The 24,180-nt window shown below is 35.4% G+C and overlaps 1 protein-coding gene across 5 annotated transcripts in view; it reads right to left on the bottom strand.

Annotated features, from left to right (window-relative positions):
* DDHD1 (DDHD domain containing 1) overlaps positions 1-24,180 on the bottom strand; it is a 95,212-nt gene that overhangs the window by 8,319 nt on the left and 62,713 nt on the right. For all 5 annotated transcript variants that reach the window (XM_027570090.2, XM_027570092.2, XM_027570091.2 and 2 more), the window contains 6 exons: positions 20,586-20,692; positions 12,619-12,881; positions 11,155-11,230; positions 5,611-5,760; positions 3,411-3,663; positions 2,207-2,398 (listed from right to left, as the gene is read on the bottom strand). In XM_027570090.2, coding sequence (XP_027425891.1) covers positions 2,207-2,398; positions 3,411-3,663; positions 5,611-5,760; positions 11,155-11,230; positions 12,619-12,881; positions 20,586-20,692 — 1,041 coding nt within the window. The remainder of the gene's footprint in view (positions 1-2,206; positions 2,399-3,410; positions 3,664-5,610; positions 5,761-11,154; positions 11,231-12,618; positions 12,882-20,585; positions 20,693-24,180) is intronic.

Genomic DNA, 24,180 nt, shown 5'->3' with positions numbered 1-24,180 from the left:
AGTATGTTACAAACACAGAGGAGTACAAGAAATGGAACCATAAAACCACTGTATATAAGCCTGGACTTTTTGAAAGACATGAAGAATAGCTATCTAAGATGCTTCAACTCAATGACAATAAAGTGGTTTCAGTGGACGACACACACACACTCTTCAAAGAGAGAAACCCAGATTGATTCATGAATTCAAAGTCTGTGTCCATCTTATCTTCAAAAAGCAAGAGAATCCATAGCTTCAGAATAAAGGTTATCAGGAAGAACTGAGGCAATCAGTGTGAGCAGAAAGAAGGAAGGAAGCCAGAATCACCTAGTCATGATGACCAAATTCCAGAAAGAAGATTTAAGGAAGAAAGGCTTTATGATTTGCAAGACACAGCAAGTATGACATAAGGAATGTCTAAATCAGGATTACATAGAAAAGTGTATTATTGAAGCAAGTCTGAGAATTAGTAAGGCAAATCTTGGGAATTTGGTTTAAAATGTGGAATTCTATAGTTTAATTTTAATAGCTACATCGATGTCTAGAGATAAATATATGTTAACCAAGAGTCATGATTAGCTCATATTTAGTGGAGTCTATAGTCAACAAGGTATTTACCATTAGGACCAACAAAGAATTGCAAGAATGACAGAAAGTATATTGTTAAGCTATCAAACTATAATGATGCAATATAGCTAAGCACCTCTAAAACTGCTGTCCTGAAAAAAGAGACAGGTTTCTTTATTACCATTTTGAAATTACTATGTTAAATCATAAAAAGACCTAAAAAACAGCTTTCTTCCCTCAGATCCTATAGATTCTTTCTTTATGTCTTCATCACCCTTTCTCGGGGGCATTAACATTACAAGGAATTGTGACTTTTTACCTGCCATCTTACAAAATTCTTTGAAAGTATTTTTCCTCGGAAGCTTAGAGTTTTGACCTCGGCATGTCACAATAGAATTTTGTATTTTTACAGTCACATTTCTGATATTAAGTAGAAGTAAAAGCTCAAGTCAGCAATAGTATAGGAACTTATGTAAGAAACTAAAAAATGAATTATGTACAAATATCAAAGTCTAAAATGAATTTTCTAGGCAGTGTTCAAAAGGCTTACAATTATAAAATTTTCAGTACTCAGAGTCTGACATAAATAGGATTAAGTTAAAAAAATGTTACTGGTCCAAATAGGAATGTCCAAGTCAGGAATGTCCAGGATAATTCCTTGGAGTGGGGTTGACTGTGGAGAAAGATCCAGCCTCTAGGACTGCCACACCTGAGTTTCCTTTTTAAGTACGTTTTATGGATGGCAAGGGATGTTGGTCATTTTAAAATTCAGAGCAGCAGACACAGCAAGAAAATAAGGCTACAAGTATCTGAAATAAAATCTGCTTAAACATTTATTGACAAAGGAAGGAAAGCTTTCTGCTTGCTATAGTTACAAAAAGGAGCTAGTTTGAGAATCCACATTTCCTTATGTAAATCAATGGAAAAACAGGACTTACTAGTCTTATTTTAATGGACACTTAAAAATAAGGTTCAAATTTAGACCCTTGGAATTAGATATATGTAATAAATGTGTAAGAGTTTCACAACTATTCAAGATCTTAAACCTTAGAAATCTACTGGAAAAAATAAATAAAGCTCCATGGTAATGCTAAGTCCAGCATAACCATCCATTCATTCACTCACTTCTTGAATATCTACTTTTGCTAGGTAGCTGGGATAGGATTGAAAGCCATACAGCAGATCCAATACAATAATATAAGCTTGAAAGTCTTATAATTTGGTTGGATGAAGGGAACTGTGGAATTAGCAGGAGGATGGTTTTGGCATAGTAGCTTTTAAAAAGTATCAAGAATATACACAGCATAGGTTTGAAGCAGTTAAATGAATTTTTAAGGCCATATTATAAAAACTCTACTTCATAAAAATCAGGGGGTGCTCACCCCAAAGAGATTTGTTTTATACTTGATGTTTAAGACACCTTGCCACCAGGCCCTGATTATTAATAGTTCTTAACTATTAAGTCACCAATGCAGAGAGTAATACTGCATTTACCTGGGAATTACACTTAAAAATATAATCAAAGGAAAGCATTTTTTCTTTAAAAGCTAACTTATGCTTTAGATTTAGAGTTGACTGCTCCTATCAGTATCTTAATCCTCTCTGCCTCAAGTTGTAAGAGATAGGGTATAAATGTAAGGAAAGAAGAGTATGAACTAACATGCAGAATCCAGAAAGCCAGAACTGCTGTGTGGAAGGGTCTGTGTTGCAACAGTGGTCGTGGGAAGTGAGGTAACTGGCTTCTTCTCGTCTTCTATTGAGTCTTTTGATGCCTCAGACGACTGTGACGTAGATGAACGTCCAAATCTTGAAAACAACATTCCTCCAAGGCCCTTTCCAATGCTAGCGGCCCCTGTATTTCACAAAACAGGGCAGTCAGTCTGTTGAATTACACCACATACCAAGCTACAGAGCACTATCCACAGTTACAGCCAACTGGCAGAGGAACCAAGCCCTAGTCATATTTTTCCAGGGTGGGAACATAGGAAAACTGCAATTTATATTGTAGGTTTCTAAGTAAAAATGGTGTTGAATAGAATGAGAGTTGTACAAACTGTAGGAATATAGCTTACAAAAAAATAGAATAAAGATTCTATTTTATTCAAGTGATCATTGTTTATTCAAGTGTTTGGTAAGATTAAAAACTTTAATAACAGAACCATGCCATTGACATGGGTATGTATTTATTATCGATATGCTTTACTACTAAAATTAGGTGAATATTATAAAAAGCTATCATAAACAATCTGTAGAACAAAGTGAAATATCAATGAAAAGCCTATTTATAGTGCCATCTTGTGGCATTTTATATTAAGACAACCCATAACCAAGAGCAATGGACTAATTGAAGTGGCACATAATTGAGCTCCAGGGCTACACTAAACACTGTGGCTGGTGTTGGCAATCATTTAAAGAGAAATTAAATAATCTTGTTGCCCCCAGGATGGACACAGTTTGAAAGACTGTTAAGACACAAATCAGGGAACTCACTGGCAGGGGCACCCTTAGAATTCAAGTATTCCTTCATTTTACAGATGAGGAAGCAGACCATTAAAAATGATGTGACTTACCCAAGATCTCACAGTAGGTGGCAAGGCCAAGATTAAATTGAGGGTCTTGATTCCCAGACCTTCCCCTGAATATCCAGCTATCTCATAGTCTAAAACTATAAGATCTGATCTAATTAGAGAACCTTTAGGGCTTTTGGCTCTCAATATGAACAGTGAGAGGGTAGTTAATTCTAAACACAGGGATTAAGTGTTGGATGTTTTGTAATACATAAAGTATTTTCAAGTACCCCAAATTTAATGCCTATCTAAAAAAGTGCTCATATTTACTGATAAGAAATACTTAAGAGAAATTACCTAAAATACTTGCTTTGCCTATATTTGTTATAGATTCCCCATAGTGTCGGCGGGACAAGACTGGTGAGGTCACAGGGCTTGGTATTGTTGAAATGCCTTCATTCTCTGAAATTGAGGTAGGTTCTTTTGCTGGGTGGAGAAAGCTTGGCTTCATGTACTCATAAGGTAGAGGATTGGAAGTATTATACCAGTGGATCTGGACAGGTGAAATGTTGCTGTAGTGTTTCAGTATTAATGGTTCTAATCTATAAGCCTTGATTAAAAAAAATTCAAAGAAACACAACATTAAGGCACAATGCTTGGATTTTACTGAACTGTTTATTCTTATTCTATTGCCTGTTTACTCTTATTCTATTCAGCAGACCTTAGGGAATTTTAAAAAAACAGGTATTTCTAACATGCATTCCTATTTGTTTACTGTCAATAATATGTAATTGGTCTAAGTAAATATCCTTAATGATGAGATTATTAAAAAACCAATTAGCGTTGGTCTAAGCTAACAGTGCCCGTTAATTTGTTTTTCAGAGAAACATTCATTTTTATTGTATTCTGATATCATCTAACAATTAGATTTATGTTAGTCTCAACAACAAAGCTGAAGCGGTAAACAGTAAACTAGAACATGATAAATAAGGTCAATCTGTAATATTTTAGAAGCTCTTAGTAAACTCTATTTTCAAATAGATTAACATAGTAACAGCACAAATTACATGCTGATACAAGACCATTTGTCTAACGTGAAGAAGGGAAGATATAGCAGAAAAGGTAATGAATGGATTTGGCCAATTAGAATTAGAATTCCCTAAGTTCATATTCCGGCCTCTGTTGCTTATAAATGCATGACACCTACTAAGTTGCAAGGTCTCAGAGACACTGTTTCCCGAGCTCTAGGAAGGAGATTAATGCTTCCTACCTCACAAGGATGTTGAGGAACAGATAACGTTTGTAAATACTGCCTAGCACAGTTCTGACATAAACTTTATTAAAAAAAAAAACCTCACTTAAAAAAGTCACAGGAAAACTATAAAATGAATAATAAAAATAACTTAAAATAATACAATGACTTTGGAGCCCCCCTTTATAATATAACAAAGTTAAGATTATACCCAGGATAGGGTATACAATGAAAAGAGTTCCCCTACAAACTCAAGTTCACTTTCATGTTATAAGGCAATGAGTAAAATGAATGTTTATTAATGAAATACTTAATGTCTAACTGGGTGTTTTCACATATATTTCACTTAATACCAACAACCTTATGAGGTAAAATATTATCATCTGCAACATACAGAAAACAAACTGTCTCAGAAGAGACTTGGCCAAGATTGTGCAGTCTGTATTTGAATCTAATACTAGTTTCCAACTCAGTGAAATTTATTTCTTAAATATAGCGTTTTTGATTCTTTAACATATAGGAAATTTTCTAAAATTCTTGTATTTAATCAATGTTATATTTACTTGGTACTAGCTAAAGATCTTTTAAAAGACAAAGCTATTTTTCTGAGAATGAATGCTATTTAAAATGGTTTGTTTTAAATTTAGTTATACCTAACCTTGTCCCCAAAAAGGATTTAAGGGAGCATTTTTCTCATCTAAAAATCTTACTTGGTATTAAATGGTCTACCTGGATGCAAGATCACTGGAGTATTTACATTAAAAAATTATTAACAGTACAAACATGAGAGAATATAAAAACCTCAAATTTTATAATCCCACCAGGCTAAAATAAATTCATCCATTCTTTCATGTTTAACACATAATATTAAAATATTTTCATTTCTAAGGGGAACTACAAGACACATTTCAATATTGTAGCATGCTTTCAAGAAAGAAGAGTTTAAAGTGGGATTTTAAAATTTATGGTTCCTGGCTTATTGGTATCACAACTGGTAATGGTTTAACAGTTAAGAAGGTATTAATTAATTAAGAAGTATATAATACCGTTCCAGGTATTAATTGTCCAGAGATAATATTTTTCATTATGCTATTACACTATAACATAAACAGATCATCTCTAAGGTATTTTCTGAGCCCTATAAGTTAACCAAAACACAAATGTCTTAAAAGTAGGAATCTATGAAAATATACTCAGATAAATGAACTCATTTCTCATTAGTTCAGGTGTACCTTGCAATATTTCTTACAGAGTCTTTAGGAACGATTTAGTATTGAGGGAAAAACATCTATAACTGGAACTCACCACTGGATCTGTTGGATGAAAGATATTTAGTAACCGGTTACAGATTTCTCTGGGCAAAATATGGTCTTGACTTCCAGTGTTTCCTGGGCGGATGCCACGCAATGCCAAGAAAACTGCTAGTGGGGATCCCATGCAGAAGAAATTCTCAACCTAAAATGATAAAGTTATCCTAAATTTTAAAACCGGTGAAGTGTTTTTCAGCAGAATTTGGGCACAATATAATACATGGTAAAAATGAGAATAAAATTATCTTCAAAGTCTTTTTTTCATGAGCTTTGGATGTTTTGGATGGTATCCGCATTACTTGTTAATTATATGCCAACCATTAATTATTCTAAAAATCTATTTTCAGAAGCAACGTCTTTTTCCTTAAATCTAAGAAAACGAAGAATGAGAAGAATGAGGAAGACCTCCTTAGTTTCATTAAGCTACTATTTTGTGTTAAGTAATATTCTAGGTGCTGTAAAGTCTATAAAGATCAATAAGGAAGAACTTCTGCACTCAAAGAGTTTACAATCCTGTGGGGGAGGCAGAATAAAATAAATGAATAGAGGGAAAAACTGCTATAAGAGAGTAAAGAAAAGGTGCGCCTTGGTGACTCAGTTAAGCATCTGCCTTCGGCTCAGGTCATGATCCCAGGGTCCTGGGTTCGAGCCCTGCATCGGGCTCCTTGCTCTATGGGGAGCCTGCTTCTCCCTCTGCCTGCCGCTCCCCCTGCTTGTGCTCTCTCTCTCAAATAAATAAATGAATAAATAAATCTAAAAAAAATAAAAAGAGTAAAGAAAAGAATAATTCCAACTCTGAGGGTGTTTACACAGGAAGAAGCATTTTTTTCCCCACATTGTGTGAAGTTTCTTTAATTCCAGTATAATTAACAGTGTTTATTAGTTTCAGGTGTACAATATAGTGATTCAACAACTCTATATATTACTCAGAACTCATCACAGTAAGTGTACTCTTAATCCCCTATATCTAGTTCACCCATCACCACCCCCCCACACCTCTCCTTGGCAACTACCACTTAGTTCTCTGTATTTAAGAGTCTATTTGTTTGTCTTTTTGTCAATGTGTTCCTTAAATTCCACAAAATGAGTGAAATCATAAAGGTATTTGTCTTTCTCTGACTTATTTCACACAGCATTATACCCACTAGATCCATCCATGTTGTTGTAAAAGGCAAGATTTCATTCTTTCTTATGACTAATATTCCATGGCGCATATATATATATATACACACCACATCTTCTTCATCCACTCATCTATTGATGGACATTTATGTTTCTTCTGTAATTTGGTTATTATAAATAATGCTGCAGTAAACATAGGGGTACATCTATCTTTTCAAATTAGTGTTTCCTTACTCTTTGGGTTAGTACCCAGTAGTGGAATTACTGGATTGTATGGTATTCCATTTTTAATGTTTTGAGGAACCTCCATACTGTCTTCCACAGTGGCTGCACCAGTCTGCATTCCTACCAACAGTCCACAAGGGTTCCTTTTTCTCCATGTCCTCACCCACACTTGCTGTTTCTTGTGTTGTTGATTTTAGCCTTTCTGACCGGTGTGAGGTGGTATCTCACTGAGGTTTTGATTTGCATTTCCCTGATGGGGAGTGATGTTGAGCACCCCTTCATGTGTCTGTGGGCCATCTGTATGTCTTCTTTGGAGAAATGTCTGTTCATGTCTTCTACTACACAGGAGGAAGCATTCACATTGGCGATAAAAGGTAAAAACGATTTCTACACATTTGGGGCTGGGTCACTGGGCCAGAAAGGAGGACATTTTAGATTGATAAAATCACTATGAACTAAGGCAGACGCAGGAGAGAATCTGGCTCAATTTAGAAAATAGAAATAGTCGGATATAGTTGAAAAATTGCATGTCAGGAAAATGTAACTTGGAATGAGAATGTACAGAACCTTGACTATTTGACTAAAAAAGTAGGACTTAACTGATTTTATAAGTAGTAAAGAAGAAAAGGATTTGACCCATGTTTTAGGTGATTAGTAAACCTGGTAGTAGTGTGTGGATGAACTGGAAAACTGAGGCTCCGGTGACTCAGAGACAAGTTAGGAAACTACCGAAAGTGTTTAAGCAAAAGATAATCTGAACTGGGCTGGACAAGATGTTCCATTCAGGGGCACCTGGGTGGCTCAGTGGTTAAGTGTCTGCCTTTGGCTCAGGTCATGATCCCAGGGTCCTGGGATTGAGCCCTGCATCGGGCTCCCTGCTTGGCGGGTAGCCTGCTTCTCCCTCTCTTGCTGTGTCTCTCTCTGTCAAATGAATAAGATCTTAAAAAAAAAAAAAGATGTTCCATTCAGAAATGGAAATGGGAGAGGAGAGTGGAATCAACATGACTGAATGGAGATGGGGATGAGGAATGAGTCAGAGGCAAGTTACAAGCTTTGGGTCTGGCTGACTGGGAAGATAGTGGTTCATTTACTACAACAGGAAACTCTAGGTAAGTCCTGCTTTTGTTCACAGTAAGTCTGAAGTATCTGTAACATACCTAATGGGCCGAGATTTTAGGGCAAGAGATGTAGAGTTGGATATGTCCTCTCCCAAGTCTATGTGTCACCATCACAGAAGTGACATGTAAAGCCAGAGAAGGGGTAAGATGACTTAGGAATTGCACAGAGTAAGAGAGGGCTTTAGCTGGAACTATGAGCAATGTCTACATTTGATGAGCAGGGTGAAGGAGGCAGACTACAAAAGGGAGCGTGAAAGGAAAAGGAGAACCAGGAGAATGCAGTATACATGGAAGCCACAGGAGAGGGCTTCTAGAAAACTAGTGTGGTCAGCGGCCCTGGATTATATACAGAATGTGACACTCCTTCCTCCTAAAGTCACCCTACGTCTCTCATCTGTCCCATTATCCTGATGAGTGAGACATCCCCAATTCATCCTTCCCTCTCCTCCCCAACATCAAAGAAGTTATTCCAACAGACTCTAACACTTCTCCTTATGGCCCCTCATCTGGACTGCACTGTAACTATATCATCTCTGGCTCCAATTTTATGTACCTTTAATCTCTTCCCCCACTGCATCTGAAGTGATTCTTCTTTTTTTCCCAAATGAATGAATATATATTTTGAAAATGGTACCTTTATGTTAAAGAAGGTATGAGAAAGTTTTTGTTTGTTTTTAAAGGACTGGGTAACTTCAACATGTCTGAAGAAAATTAACTTGTGTTAATTAAAATTATAGGAAAAAGCATTTGAAATAGTGAAACAGATGAAAACACCAATTTTGAAAGGATTAAGATAATTAAGATAATAAAGGAAAGAGAACGATACAAAAAATAGTTGAGATAGAAGAGAAGCTATGTAAATCCCCCCCCCTTTTTTGTAAATCCTTCTGCTTGATACACACACGTATATACATATACACCCTAGCAAAATGCTTTATGCTCTGGTCAGGCGTTTCATAAATGTTTGTTAAATTGCTACATCCCTGGAATGAATAACTTTTCTTTATCATTGGTATGCAGTTTCACAAACACACTAGTAATTATTCTAGAAGTAATGACTGCCTTAGTGATATCTACATCCATCAAAGAATTTTAAAGGTGAAAAAGAGCTTCAGACATTTAGTCTAACCTCCTTGTCCAGAGAGGAGTAAACAAATGAATTCGAGATTTTTTTTTAAAGATTTTATTTATTTGACAGAGAGACACAGTGAGAGAGGGAACACAAAGCAGGGAGAGTGGGAGAGGGAGAAGCAGGCTTCTCGCCGAGGAGAGCCCGACGTGGGGCTCGACCCCAGAACCCTGGGATCATGACCTGAGCCAAAGGCAGATGCTTAATGACTGAGCCACCCAGATGCCCCCAGATGAATTCGAGATCTTAAATGATTTGGCTGACATTACATAACCAGTTAGCAGCAAAGCTTCATGATCAGAAACAGTTTCCCACTCTCCAGACCAGTTATTTGTCAATAGTTTATTTTTTTTTAAATTCAGTGGTCACCTGTAATAGATCTAACACCTGTATTCTCAAAGTAAATCCACCTATTCTGTTCCTCTTAGATCTCTGGAGTCCTAAATATTTGGCAATTCATCAGATATTCCTTTTTAAATTTCAGATTTCTATATTTCTCCATGAGTCATTAAATAACAATTAAAAATCCCTACTATTAGACTACATATGACTATGTTTTAGAAGAATACACAATTATAGTATATAAGTTCTAGTAGTATGATATTGAATACTGAGAGCCTAATATACTTGGTGGATCATACTCAACTCTCCAGTGAAAACCGCAGGACTTGAAATACAAGAGTTCACTTTTTCTATCAGATCATTTCTACATATTTAACACACTGATTATATGTAATAATGGCGGTAGAGATGGAACTCAAATTCCAGGTGGGGATGACTCCAAAGACCATGCTCATATGGTTTTTAAATGTAAGTTATAACTTTACCATATGGCTTTTAAATGTGTTAAGTTTAAAAAGAAAACACAAGTCATAGAGAGAGGCTCAGTGAGAAAGTTCTTACTGCTTTAAAAAAAAAATTTCTGCATCATTCCATTACTTAACCTGGATATTAAGTTCCTGTGATAAAAGAAAGAGATTTTAAGAAGAGATAATACAGTACACTATCCTAGGGTATACATTCAAAAGGAAATGAGTATTAGGGAACTTATGCCATGCTCCATTTAACACTGCAAACAAGTTCTCTGTTATTCAGCTACAGGCTGTGTCCTTTCCAAAAGTCAGGTCAATGTCCACCTCTCTCTGTCACTTTTTATTCTTCTAAACCACTGCTTTCAACAGCTCCATTCTGATGCTCAAAAACCCTGAAAAGTTTCCCACTGTCCAATCAAATATAAGGTCTTTATTTCTAGCTTTTCCCGTTATCCTACAGCCTGTTGCCCAATCCTGTGCATTTTTTTTTTTTTGCTCTGAACTAACCACATACACCCCATCTTGTGTTTCTGTCATATACTTCTCATTGAATGAAATGCCAACTTTCCATCCCTAAAATCATCACTAATTATACTTCTACTTTTCTTATCAGCCACAACTAGCTGGTTACTAAGGTTTGTTAATTCTAAATGCTAAATATTTCCCAAATCTGTCTCTCTTTTCTCTTCCCACTATTTGAGATTATTTCATGTTTCTTATATTATGAAGTCATATTCCTCCACACCTTTGTTATGCTGTTTCTTTTACACAGAATAGCATTTCTCTTTCCTCCACTTGGCAAAATCCAATTTACTGAGATTAAGTACAAATGTCATTCCTTTGTAAACCTTTCCAGGCAAAATTTAAACCCCTCTCTCATGTATATGTCATCTATACACTGCTAATAGTACCAATAACACTGTGTTACAGATCCTGACGGTGGGGGAACCATCTTGTCCATTCTTTTCCTTGTAGAACTCCAAAACTAGCAATGTCCAGTACACAGCATGTGTTCAATATATATTCATTTGAAAGAGAAATTCAGATTTCACTTGAGTGCTAATGTCATGCTTCAAATGATGTTTGAAAAGAAATGGAGATAAATAATGAAAATCTCATCTCTCTTTCCTTACCTTAAATTTTAAGGCAGGTGTTTGTGTCATGGATGATGCCTTCAATCCATGTAGCCGTTCTTCTATTTCTCTCAGCCTAGGAAGCAGTATGAGATTATATACTAATATTTATAACTTCATAAATATTAGATGCTCACTAGTTCACTAAAGAAAACGATGACCCATTATCCAATCCCTAAAATTAATCCCTATTGACAGTATTTAACAAATGCACCTGCTGTTGTCTATAAATAATGTTTATAAAATGATTAGTAAAAGTACCCCTACTCTTCATAATAGCTGCTGTTAATAGCTTTTTGGGAGGATCCTTCAGAAAAATGTTGAGGCAAATACAAGCATATATACATTTAAAAAAAAAAGAATCACACCGAACGTTCATACCATATACATGTTCTATGTCTTTCTTTTTTTCTACATTTAATAATGAATCTTGGAGGTCTTTTCATTTCATTGCCTCCTGATTTACTTCAATCTTTGTAATAGCTGTGTAATTGTCCTTCATACAGATCAGATCAACCACAGTTTATTAATCCTTCTCTGCTGATTAACATTTGGGTTATTTCAATTTTTTCCATTAATGTTCTGTATCTACTTACATTTAATAAATAACAATTGTTTTTAAAGGTTCAGTTCATTTTCTAAACCTCATTTTTTTTTTTACTGGATTTTATATGTCAAATGCTGCTCTGAGGCTTGCTTATATTTTCTTTCAAAACTATAATTATTTTGACACTACAAAATTTATGTATCTAGCCTATGGTACTTAATTATATTCTAAATGAAATCCTTAGGCAACTTCTATAAGACTAAAACAAATCCAAGGCTTCCTGAAAAGAAGTTTTAGTCAACTAAATTGTTTGTTTTTATATGATGCTAACTATCAAAATCACTGACTTTTCACTATTCCACTAGAACTGATGGGCTGCATTAAGAAGACAAAGAATAGAGCAATATGAACTATAGATGAAGATAGGAACGTGTTAAAGAATTATAAGATAGTATCAGGAAGGCCACAAGTGATCAAATAATTGTAAATCTGTGAAAAAATTTATGTGCCAAGGAAAAAAGGGTTTTAAAATTATTTTCGGAATAATAAGACAAAGTCCCATCTCTAAGATTCGTAAAAACTATGAAGGATTATAACCTGGTAAACATTTTTGATAAGGATTCTGTGTGGTGACTCAGCCTGGAGTAAGTTTTAGGTTTCACTCTTAATAAATTGTGAAGAAGAGATGGGAGGAAAAATAAGATGATGACAAAACAACTTATTTTGTGCTATTGGAACACACATGCAATTAGCATGAAAATTAACAAAATAGTTTCTAGCTGATTAGGCATTTAATAATCTTTGCACTCCGAATAATATATTTTTCTTTATCATGAACATCTTACAGTGTCCTCCTAAGAAGTCCAGTAATCCCACAAACACTTTTAAAATGCTTTGAAGAGACTAGGGTATTTTACCGTCGCTTTGTTATATAGAGTTCATCCAGCAGATGTCGTTCTTCATAGCTCATCCATCGTTCATCAGGCAACTCTTCTTCCTTCTGCAGCAACTGTTCATAGAGTCGAACTGGATTCCAGCCAGTCATTATGTCATAAGTGATTACACATCCCAAAGAATGTGACACTATTGAGACTTTACCCCCTTTTTCTTCAAAGTCTGGATTCCGAGAACAGAAAAGGGAATATAATCGATTCAGCTCTTGCTGAAGGCCTTTAACTAGCTGTTTGAAATAAGAAAACATTATCATGTTAGAGTAGTCACTGACTTTGCTATAAACTTTATTTCTAAACTCAAATACATTAAGAAAGAAAAACAGATGTTACTGGCCAAATATACCTAAGTCATTAAAATTAACTCAGGTGCTTCAAAACCTTGCAGAAAATGAAGAAAAATATACATAATGTGTAATCCATCTCATCGCTAAAGAATGAAAGCAGATATTAGCACCTAGATCTCTTCATGGTCCTTAAAGCAGCTAACAAAGTTCCATGCAGAGTCCAGTAAGTTTCCCAAAGAGCCCCTTCAAATTTCTTCTTCATTGCAACTTATTCTTATGCTATTCTAAACTTTTGAATCTTGTAGTTTTAAGCTATAGTAAATTTTAGAGAAAGACTATCTGGGTTTATGCTAACAGGTGTGCTAACATATATGTTATGACACTGTGCATTTAGATAAGAGTAATGTAATGAAAGGCCATTGGTTGATAGAAAAAAAAGCTAACGTGGATCTACTTGATATTCCAAGATTCCCGTTAAGTTGGCAATACAGATATGAGTGAAATGTTGTTTCATGTGGCTGCAAAGCAGGGCTTTTTAAGGCTTAACGTTAGTAATGTGCGAAGTACCTTAGTCATTCTTCTTTGTAAAATTGCTTCCTTTGAAATTTAGGTTTAACAAATATTAACTGAAACAGCCCATAAAGTCAGAAAGATGTTTGTTTGTTGCCCAACCCATACTGGGGCCTGACTGAGTTTTAAGGCAGTCTTCTCCTCACCCTACCATTGCTTACTACTATGTGATTATAAATTTCCTGCCTGCTATTAATTTACTTCCTCATTTCAGTACTTCTTAGAATGCCAGCCGTCGCTCTGATGTACAAATATTACTTACGTGTTACTTCTATTTTTGGTCTTGTTATTCCATCTCAAGAGGCAACTAGCCTCCACTAGATTTTACTGAACATTTTCTACCTGCTGACATTAACTGAAAATCAGTTGAGCATTCATGCTTGGCAGGATTAGCAGGGACATGAATGAAGGCACGGTGCTCTCTCCTGACGGTTGGCATCACAGGACTCTACAATGCAATACTGAGGTCTGCTTAAAGCTACTGAAAGCATGTGTTGGGTCTGATGAGATATATTCAGCCAATGAAGGAAGAGAAGGATAGGAGGAGCTGCTAGTATGTGGAAGGGTGATAAGCTGCCTTTTCTCTAGGGAGAAATGCAAACAAAGCTTATACTTTAACTGGACATTTTAATTTTTTTCTTGGGAAAAGCCAACTTCAACTTTCAAAGTGCATCAGAATCACATGGAGGGCTTGTTAAAGACAGATCGCTAGGCTCCAAACCAGAGTGTCTGATTCAGCAGTTCTGGATACCACATTTTAGGAACTACTGCCTTAAGTGGCAAATGCATATAAAAACCTTCTAAGACGTGGGTTGTAGATAATTCCAGTCAATACAGTTTAAGGAGTATACAGTGTGCTATGAATTACAGGGCTCTGCTCAATAGTGTAATGCTTTGGACTTAACTTTGACAAGAATATCAAGTAACCCTTAAAATTTGCATTTTTCTTGATTTATAATTTACATGAAAGGAGGTCCAGAAAAAGCTAACATATAGACAAGATAAATTCCTTCAAAAGCAACATTTATTAATAGTTCTTACTTTTGAAGTCCTTGATTTTAAGACTTACACCACTGAAATCCAGAAACACTATAAGACACATACTTAAGTACTCTGGCAAAAGGTATCCAATCTTTTTGTTTTAAAATACCACCCTCCCCATCAAAATTTAAAAATTAAAAAAAGGGAAAAGATCTACCAGCATCTCTACCAGTGAGTAATCTATTTCGTACCAAAAAAATTTTAAAGCATTTCTCACTACACCCAATACTTCAGTAATCATATATGGATAACAAAACGACGGTAAATAGCCAAGACAGAGAAAGTCTATTTGATGTTAAAATATTTCACCATGGAATGAAACACAGAATGGACATTTCTGGAGAGCTGATGCTTTCATCTATTTTAGTAATCATATGCTTGAACAGAAGTGGTCTTCATGTTTCCTTATTAGAACATATCTAGATATGGTAGCATTTTTAATCTTTGCCCATAGCTTACATATATAGGAATGTTTGTGTTCCAAAACATTATGATTTTGAAAGCCAAGTTTTAAACAGTTGTGCATTACCTTGAAATGCTTTTATAAATCATCCAGTCAGCAGCAAAAGGAAAACTCCACCTCTATTTTGTGTCCACAAAGTCCACACTAACTAGGGTTTTTTCTCCTTCTCCTCGCTGATCCAATTATATTCTCCCAGCTATGATCCCTTTGTGACCAAGTATATTCATTTGAGATATATGAACCAAGATTAATGATATGCCCTGTGATATTAATTTTATTAGCTCTACAATATTATCTAATCAAGTCAGCTAGCCTCTCACACGGTAGGCAACTGAAGGCTCTTCAAAAGCTTAGGAGTTTTTAGTTCTCATAACTGCTGCTTAAAAGTTAAAATTTATGAAGAAAATTAACCCAAAAGGAAAAAGCCAGCAGTGTCAACAGAGAATCCAAACCCACAAAGTATGGCTGAAGAATATAATTAGTCCTTTGTCCTTCTCTCTGCTTCAGGAAATTTTAATGAGTAAAAGTAATTTAGAGAGTTTTAGTTATATGCATCATTTGAACGATTTCCAAGTAATAATAACAAGAGATGGCTGTGACCATTCTCTTTAAGATTTTTCATTTTTAAAAGTCATTGAAAAGAGAGTTCAGATGTACAAGATGTATAGTTCTCTCTGGATTTTTCATGTTACTTTATTCAGGGTTAAAGTCAGGGCCAAAGGCTCTTTGATGATGTCTCTGTAGTCCGGATTAGTTTCCTTTTTTTATTTATTTTTATTTTTAAAATTTTTTAAAGATTTTATTTATTTATTTGACAGAGAGAGACACAGCGAGAGAGGGAACACAAGCAAGGGGAGTGGGAGAGGGAGAAGCAGGCTTCCCGCAGAGCAGGGAGCCCGATGTGGGGCTTGATCCCAGGACTCTGGGATCATGACCTGAGCCGAAGGCAGACGCTTAACGACTGAGCCACCCAGGCACCCCTAGTTTCCTTTTTTTTAATTGGTCCTTGGAAAGTATGACCTGAGAAGCACTAATTGATATACAAAACTTTTCCCTTAACCATGGCTTTTTAATGATTATTGGCACAATCACTAATTAGGGCCCTCCCATGAGCATCTCACAATCTCCAGTGAAAGGGGAACTAAGAGATGATCTAATTTAAGCTGCTGTGAATGAGTCCCTTCAGTGGCATCCTGCTAAATCGCTCGGCATCTACCCCAGTGAGTATCTCCACTCTAAGGTGGATACTTCTAGTATATAAAAACTTTTTTCTAGTTTATTGTGATATAATTGACACACAACATTGTATAAGTTTAAGGTGCACAACATAACGATATGATAGATGTATAAATTGTGAAATGATCACAAGTTTAATTAAAATCCATCACATTATTTACAATTTTTTTCCCTTGAGACGTTCCTTTTTTTTTTTTTAAGGTAGCTTTAGTTACTTACAAAGTTCTTCATTAGTAAACAAACATGTTCCTTTCCATATTTTCTATCACTGATCTTTATTCACTTTCTAGAGTTAACAGAGTAAGTCTATTCCTTTTTTTCTTAAATGGGAGCCCTTGAAATACATAAAGACCTATAGATAATTAATCACAACATGAGAAGCTAAGGACGAGGAATTGTACTGGGAACTTTATATACATTACATCTTTAATCCTCATGACAACCTTTATCAGGTAGGTATCTTGTGTCCATTTTATAAGTGAGGACGCTGTGACAGTGAGAAATGTGATCTAAGGTCACAGAGCTAGTTAAGTGGCAGGTTTTGAATGGCATCTATTTTAACTCCAAAGGCTGAAAGAAAGGGAAAAAAAGGCTCTTTCATATGCTTATTGAATAAACCAAACAAGGTTCATTCACCAGGCAAGATATAATTCTAAAGAACTCCTGATTTCTGTTATCACTACTTCCTTAAGGAAACATATACTGTTTAAAAATAATTTAATCTAGAATACAGGCTAACAACAACCCTGTGCTAAATGGGCTTGATTTGAAGAATCAGCTTTCCTTTTTTAACATTAAGAACGATTTTTGCTTGCTTCTCACTAAGTTTTCTTTTGTTCTTCACAGTACCTTAAGCAATGTCTTCCAAATTTCCCTGATGGTATCACCTGGTGAACTGTTAAAAAAACACAAATTCACAGGCTCTACCTCAGACCCACTGAATCAGAATCTCCAGGGGGAGACCCTGGAAACCATTTTTTTCATTCCTTTTCTTAACCTTTTACCTGGAAATAATTTCTAATTTATAAAATGTTGCAAAAACAAAACAAAACAACAAACGAAAAACTCCACAAAGATCATCCATATATCCTTTACCAAAGGTTTATCTATTGTTAGCATTTTATCCTGTTTCTGTAGTACACACACCCATGTACATTTTTTTGTGAACCATTTGAGGATATATTACATACATCATCGTCCTTTACCCCCTAAATACTCCAGTGTATATTTCCTAAGACTAGGAATATTCTCTTCCATACTCAGTGTAGTAATCAATTTCATAAATTTACTTTGATATAATATTTCACCTAATCTGATCTACCATCCACATTTTATCAGATGATTTAATAACATTCTTTGTAGCATTTCCCCCCATCCAGTACAAGTTATGGTCTAGGATATGATGTTGTATTGAGCTATTCTGTCTCTTTAGCCTCCTTTAATCTGGAACATTCTCCACAGCCATTCTTTGTCTTTCACAATATTTACATTTTAAAAGAACACAGTCCCAGTCTTACTTTATTTGAACGTCCTCATTCTATGTTTGATGTTTCCTAATGATTGGAGTACTGCATAAATGATGCTGTGTCCTCTGATTGTCCCTCATAACACCCAGTAAAGGTGTTGCCTAATTTCTCCACTCTATACCTGTTCCTTTTTTTTTTTAACTAATAAGCAGTGAAGATATACTTTTAAGACTATGCAAATATCTTGTTCCTCATCAAAATAATGCCCTCAATTAAGCATCCATTGACTTATCTTGCCCAAGCCTCTTTTACCTGATCCTACCACGACAGCGGCAAAATGAGGATTTTCCTCCAGCATTCCCTCCACATTTTTCAGAAAGCCCTTTGCATTTACCGTGGGCAAAGAAGCTTTCTCCCCCATTTGTTTATCTATTTGTAATCAACACGGATCATGAATTTTTTAGTGGTTTTATAACTCCTTATTATATTATCCTTATTATAATTCTATATTAAAATTACTACTACCAATTCCTTATAATAAGTAATAATAATTTCTTGATTATTTGGTGCTCAAATTGTTCCAGATTTGGCCAGTGGGATCTGCCCCATCATTCTTTCGAGCATTTTCCTATTTTCTGTCATGACAAGTTGTTCCTTTCCCTACTCCAGGCCTGGAATCAGCCATTTTCCTAAGGAAACTTAGTTCATCTTAGAAGGTAATAATAGTACTGGTGACAAAGATCTGGGTGCTAGGTGTGCTCATTAGATTGGGGTATCCTCGCTTCTTGGCCCTTTCAAAGCACACAGGTGGGAAATGTATACATGTATATATATATACACACACATATATATATACACACTTAAATATATAGATATCTATACATATCCACATATTTTCAAAATCATGAATTCACATTTATACCTTTAATTCCAGTAACCCCCATGAGACTGTTTTTCGTTTTTTTTTTTTTTTTGCCTGTATTTTTAAGGAGTACCCCAAGTAATTGTTCTAGGTAAGGATGTCTGGGAAACTGGGAAACAGTGTTCAAGACTGATGATGAGTCTCAGCCACAAGTTCTCTGGTGCTTTTCCACAAAATTCAACTGGATTAAAAGACAAACTTATTTAAAACGCTAGGTGTTCTTGGGGCACCTGGGTGGTTCAGTTGGCTAAGTGTCTGACTTCAGTCCAGGTTATGATCTCAGGGTCCTGGGATGGTGCATTAGGCTCCCTGCTCGGTGGGGAGCTGGGAGCCTGCTTTTCCCTCTCCCTCTGAATCCTAGCCCCTGCAGGAGCACACATTCTCTCTCTCAAATAAATGAATAAAATCTTTAAAAAAAAAAAAACCACTCTGGGTGTTCTCTATTTCATTTATCTTAGCTATCAGTTCCCTCTTTCTACTGGGTATCTGTTTTATTCAATTCCATTACGAAGATAACTATTTTTGGAGATACAAGAGAGTAAAATAGAAAGTGACCACTTTCTCAGTCATCACTAGGCAATGGTCAGAGCTTTGAATCTGACACTTTTTCTAGTTTTTCCTGTTATTAACGTCAACTTAAAACTTTTTTTAAACAGCTCTTAATATTAGTTTTGGGGGACATGTCTCAGTACATTTTACACTTAAGCATTCAGGATACCTTCTTAGGAAGCCTACCAACCATATACCTGTTGTGTGTGTATAAGGTATACTTATGGTTTATGAGTGTGTGTGTGTGTGTGTGTGTGTGTGTGTGTGTGTGTGTGTGTGATATGCTCTCAGCCATTCTCTTTCCTTTTTTTTCCCCTTACTGGTTTCACTTGCAATACTATAGTTCACAATTTCCTAACCTTTAGGGCATATCCAACAATGGATATGAACATGTAAATTATTAGTATTCTACTTCATGAACCAGGCCTTCCTTTTTGGGTTAGAATGAGGTCCAGTATAGTTTCTTTTTACTGTTTTTACTGTTTATTGTACTTTCTTTTACTGTTATCAAGCAGATCAAGGCAGACTTTATCCCATACTGGGATACGACAATGAGGGGATACAAAAAGAGGAATGGTGAAAAATCCTGAGGGGATGGCAGCCCAAAGAGAAGGAAGTTCTGTGGCAATTAACCTAATATACTTCTGTAGATATGCAAGGGATATCCTGAGTGAAATCAGGGATGACTCTGAATGAACAGAATCAAGAAATGAACTGGCTGGAGCAGCACAGAGCAGCTCTACTGGTAACTACTCTTTGTACCAGTTTCTTCATCTTTCGAATGAGGATACTAATTATATCTACCTCATTGGGTTTTTATGAGAGGATTAGATAACACATGCTAGGTAATTAACAAGGTTATTCCTATGAAACAGAATTCTTTTTCTCTTACCAATAAAGTGACAAAATGCATTCAGTGGAGAGTCTCTCATCCCTCTGAATAAACTTTTACCCTTACCCATTTCCCCCAGGGTTATTTTTGTGATGCATCAGCAACATTACAATTTAAGAACTATACAAATTCACTACAGAAATGACACAATAAATGCAAGTCTATTACAATCAAAAAACTTGAAGGAAATTTCTTAAGTGTCTAAACTTTTTTGTGAGGACAATAATTGTAGATAAAATTAATCAGATTTATAAAAACTGGTATTTTTCAAAGAGTTGTCTTCTAACCAATCTCTGACTTCCAAGATTATCCATTTTATTAAGGGTTTCCCAAGTGTAGTTTGAAGATAATCAAATTTACCATTAAACACAGGCTATTTATAGGTTAATGGATTCCTGCAAATTCTCATTTGCTTATAAAAATAAGTGCACAAAAATTTAAAATTCAGGACACATATGCTATCACTCTAAAAAATACCCAACAGCAACAAGATAATCATGATACTTACTTCATCTCTATAAAGTGGGCTAGTATAATACATTATGTCCATTGCACTGCTGTTCAGCATATCCCTTAAACCTCGTACTTTGTCAGGAGTAATGGAATCGACAGTGTCTACAAATTTAAAAAAAAATTAAACTTACAGAAGATCTTTGTTTTAGGGAAAAAATAAATTGCAAAAAAAATGACATTCTTTGAAACAACAGGTCTTCAAGTCCCATGTTTGAAAGTTCAAGAGTGGCTTTGGGTCTAATGAACTTTCCCTTCTTGCAAAATGTTGAAAAAAAAAACCAAAACAGTAAAAGACTAAAGGGGACACGGGAAGAAAAGGAACATTAAGGATGAAAGCCATTATCAAAGCTATAAAGATTTACCATTTTTTCTCATGTACTGGCTTTTGCATGACATTCAGGCGTACCCAGAGCAAAACCAGGCCATCTCAGGTCTTGGAACAAGTGTTAAGGGACAAGAGCTCACTCTTCCTGTACTTCTTTTTCTATTTCCTTTCTCTTCTTCTTTGGTCTCTGTACCTTGGGCCTGGCAATACCCATGTGGAATGCCCACTGCCACTGATGGCAAACCAGCAACAAATTAAAGTTTCCCTATGCTTTACATACATCTCTCTTTAGTGAACCCAAGATCCTATGGGCAAAAGCCGCCAAATTACAAATATGCACAAAGGCAAATCAGCAAAGGTCCTCTTCAGTAAACAAGATAAATTGATACAATTTGCTTTTGAAAAAAGAAAGTCACTTACACTGCACTGCAAACAATTTAGCATTCCTGAGTTACAGCTAACCCATGGAAATTCTATCTTGGGAAGCCTGTTCTCTGAAATGCCTAATGATCAGAGATACAGAAAACTTTGCATTTCTCACAGAAATACAAAGAAGCCCTATACCTGGATTAATATCATAATATGGAAGAACAAGTTAGGCAGGAGAAGGCTTATATTTTTAGTCTAGTACAGTTCTTCTATCTTCTAGTTTTTCAGTGAATTGGTTTGGTTTTATTTATTCCCTACTTTAATACAATCTAATAATGACTGGACCACAAAAGCTGTAAGTCTTTTCAAAGACGTAAAGGATATGGGTAGCACAACCCATTTTTAAATTGTAAAAGTGAAAGATGTGACTACTATGCTGATACAAAGGGTTTCAATGCTATTTTAATGCGTTTCCAAAAAAAAGTTTTTACTGGGAAATACATACAAAGAAGATATTTAATATATATGTACATCTGAAAGAATAAGTTATATATGGGAAAACATGTTTCTGCCACCTAGCTTAAGAATATTGCCAGTATCGGGGCGCCTGGGTGGCTCAGTTGTTAAGTGTCTGCCTTTGGCTCAGGTCATGATCCCAGGGTCCTGGGATCAAGCCCCGCATAGGGCTCCGCATCAGGCTCCCTGCTTGGCGGGAGGCCTGCTTCTCCCTCTTTCACCCCCTCTGCTTGTGTTCCCTCTCTCACTGTGTCTCTGTCAAATAAACAAATAAATAAATAAATCTTAAAAAAAAAAAGAATATTGCCAGTTATCTCTGAAACCACAGTATATCCCTAAATGATCACATGGCTCTCCCTAAGTAACCATCAATAAGAAGTTGGTGTTACACTCTTGCTTTATAGATTTATAGATTTGCTACATGTTCATTAATATTAATAACTTTAGCCAATACTATAGCATTTACTATGTGCCAGAGCCTATTTTATTTCATTTTGTCTGTTTCTCAACACTGTGTAAACTGAATTATTTCACCCCCAATAGTGTGCTTCTGAGAGTCATTGATGTTGACCCTTATAGCTGTAATCCACTCATTTTCACTGCTGTATAGTATTCCACACATATCTAACAATGTACCCATTTTCCTTTGAAAGACATTTGGGTTGTTTTTAGTTTTTTGCTAATATAAACTATGCTCCTAATAACACTGTTGTACATGTCTCCTGGTGCATATGAATAGGAGTTTCTTTAGGGTTTATACATCTAGGAGTGAAACTGCTGTGTCATAGGGCACATGCATACTCAACTTTATATGAATATGTCAAACCATCTTCCAAATAGATTGTACCAATTCACATTCCTACCAATAGTCAATGAGAATTGTCAATGCTGTACATCCTCACCAATATTTGGTATTGTCACTTTCTTATATTTCTGCCTGAAGGCTAGAATATATTTCATTGTGGTTTTAACTTGCATCTTCTTGATTACTAGAGATGTACATTTTATATATGAAAATACAGAATTAAAACACACACACACACACACCTATATATATATACAAACATATGTGTATGTATGTGCTGTCTATCTAGCTCCATTTAAGTTTCCTGTTCTTTATTCTGGATATTAAAGCTTTGGTGGTTATATCTGTTGTTCTGTTGCAACATCTTTTCCGTTTATGGCTTGTCTTTCATTTTTTATGTTGTCTATTGAGAAAAAGAAGTTCTTAATTTCAATCTAATCAGATTTACCAATGTTACTTTATAGTTGTGTTTTTGTGCCATATTTTTTTTCTAGTATGTTTTAAAGTCCTGGCTTATGTGTTTGATCTTCTGGAATGTGAGGTAGGAATCATTCTCACTCTCCACCGCCCCCCCCCGCAACAGGATAACTGGTTACCAAGCACCATTTATGGAACAGGCCATCCTTTTACCCGCGATCTGTAATGCTAGCTCTGTCATACACCAGGTTTCCAAATTAAGCACAGATCTGTTTGAGGGGTCTCTAGTCTGGTGTACTGATCTGTTTGACTGTCCTTGTGCCAATCTAAATTGTCTTAAATAAAAAATTAAAACATGGTCCAGTTATCTACCCGGACATGACACCCTCTCCACCCTCTTGTTCTGATTCTTGGCCATTTTTGGGCCTCTGATCTTTGTACAATAATTTTGGGATCATTTTGTTAAGTTTTATGAAACTCTATTGGGATTTTGACTGGAATTGTGTGGAATCTATAGATCAGTTTGGGAGAATTAATATCTCTAGGATACTGAACCATCCAATCTACAAAAATGATCTTTGTATATATTTAAAAATTATATTTAATATTTTGTTTTTTCATTTTAATATAAATATACATATTTTATTAGATTTCTAGGAACCTTGTATTTTTATGCTATTTTGAACAGGTTGTGCTGGCATATAGAAATGCAGTTATTTTTGCATACAGATCTTTTATTTCACAACACTGTAAACTATCTTATTAATTCTAATAATTTTTCCTTAGATTCTTTTGTATATTCTATGTAGACAACCATAAGACCTGCAAATGAAAACATATCTTTTTCCTCCCTTAAAGCTATTATTTCTTTTCCTTATCTCATTATACTGGTTAAGATTTCAAATTGAGTGTCTGTTATAGAGGTAGACATCCTTAGCTTCTTCCTGATTTGAAGGAAATGATTTTAGTCCTTCAATACCAATGAGGACAGTAACGGTAAATGAGGGTAAATACTCTTAATCAATGTTTTTGAATTTACAAACAGTAAAATTGACATTTGAGTTTTAATGCATATATGCTTTTGTGTAACTACCACAATAATCAGGATACAGAACTGTTCCATCACCCTAAAAAATTCCCTTTTAAATTTAAACCCTC

The sequence above is a fragment of the Zalophus californianus genome, chromosome 6 (assembly GCF_009762305.2).
Source record: "Zalophus californianus isolate mZalCal1 chromosome 6, mZalCal1.pri.v2, whole genome shotgun sequence".
Taxonomy (NCBI): Eukaryota; Metazoa; Chordata; class Mammalia; order Carnivora; family Otariidae; genus Zalophus; species Zalophus californianus.
This window is presented reverse-complemented; position numbering and strand designations above follow the sequence as displayed.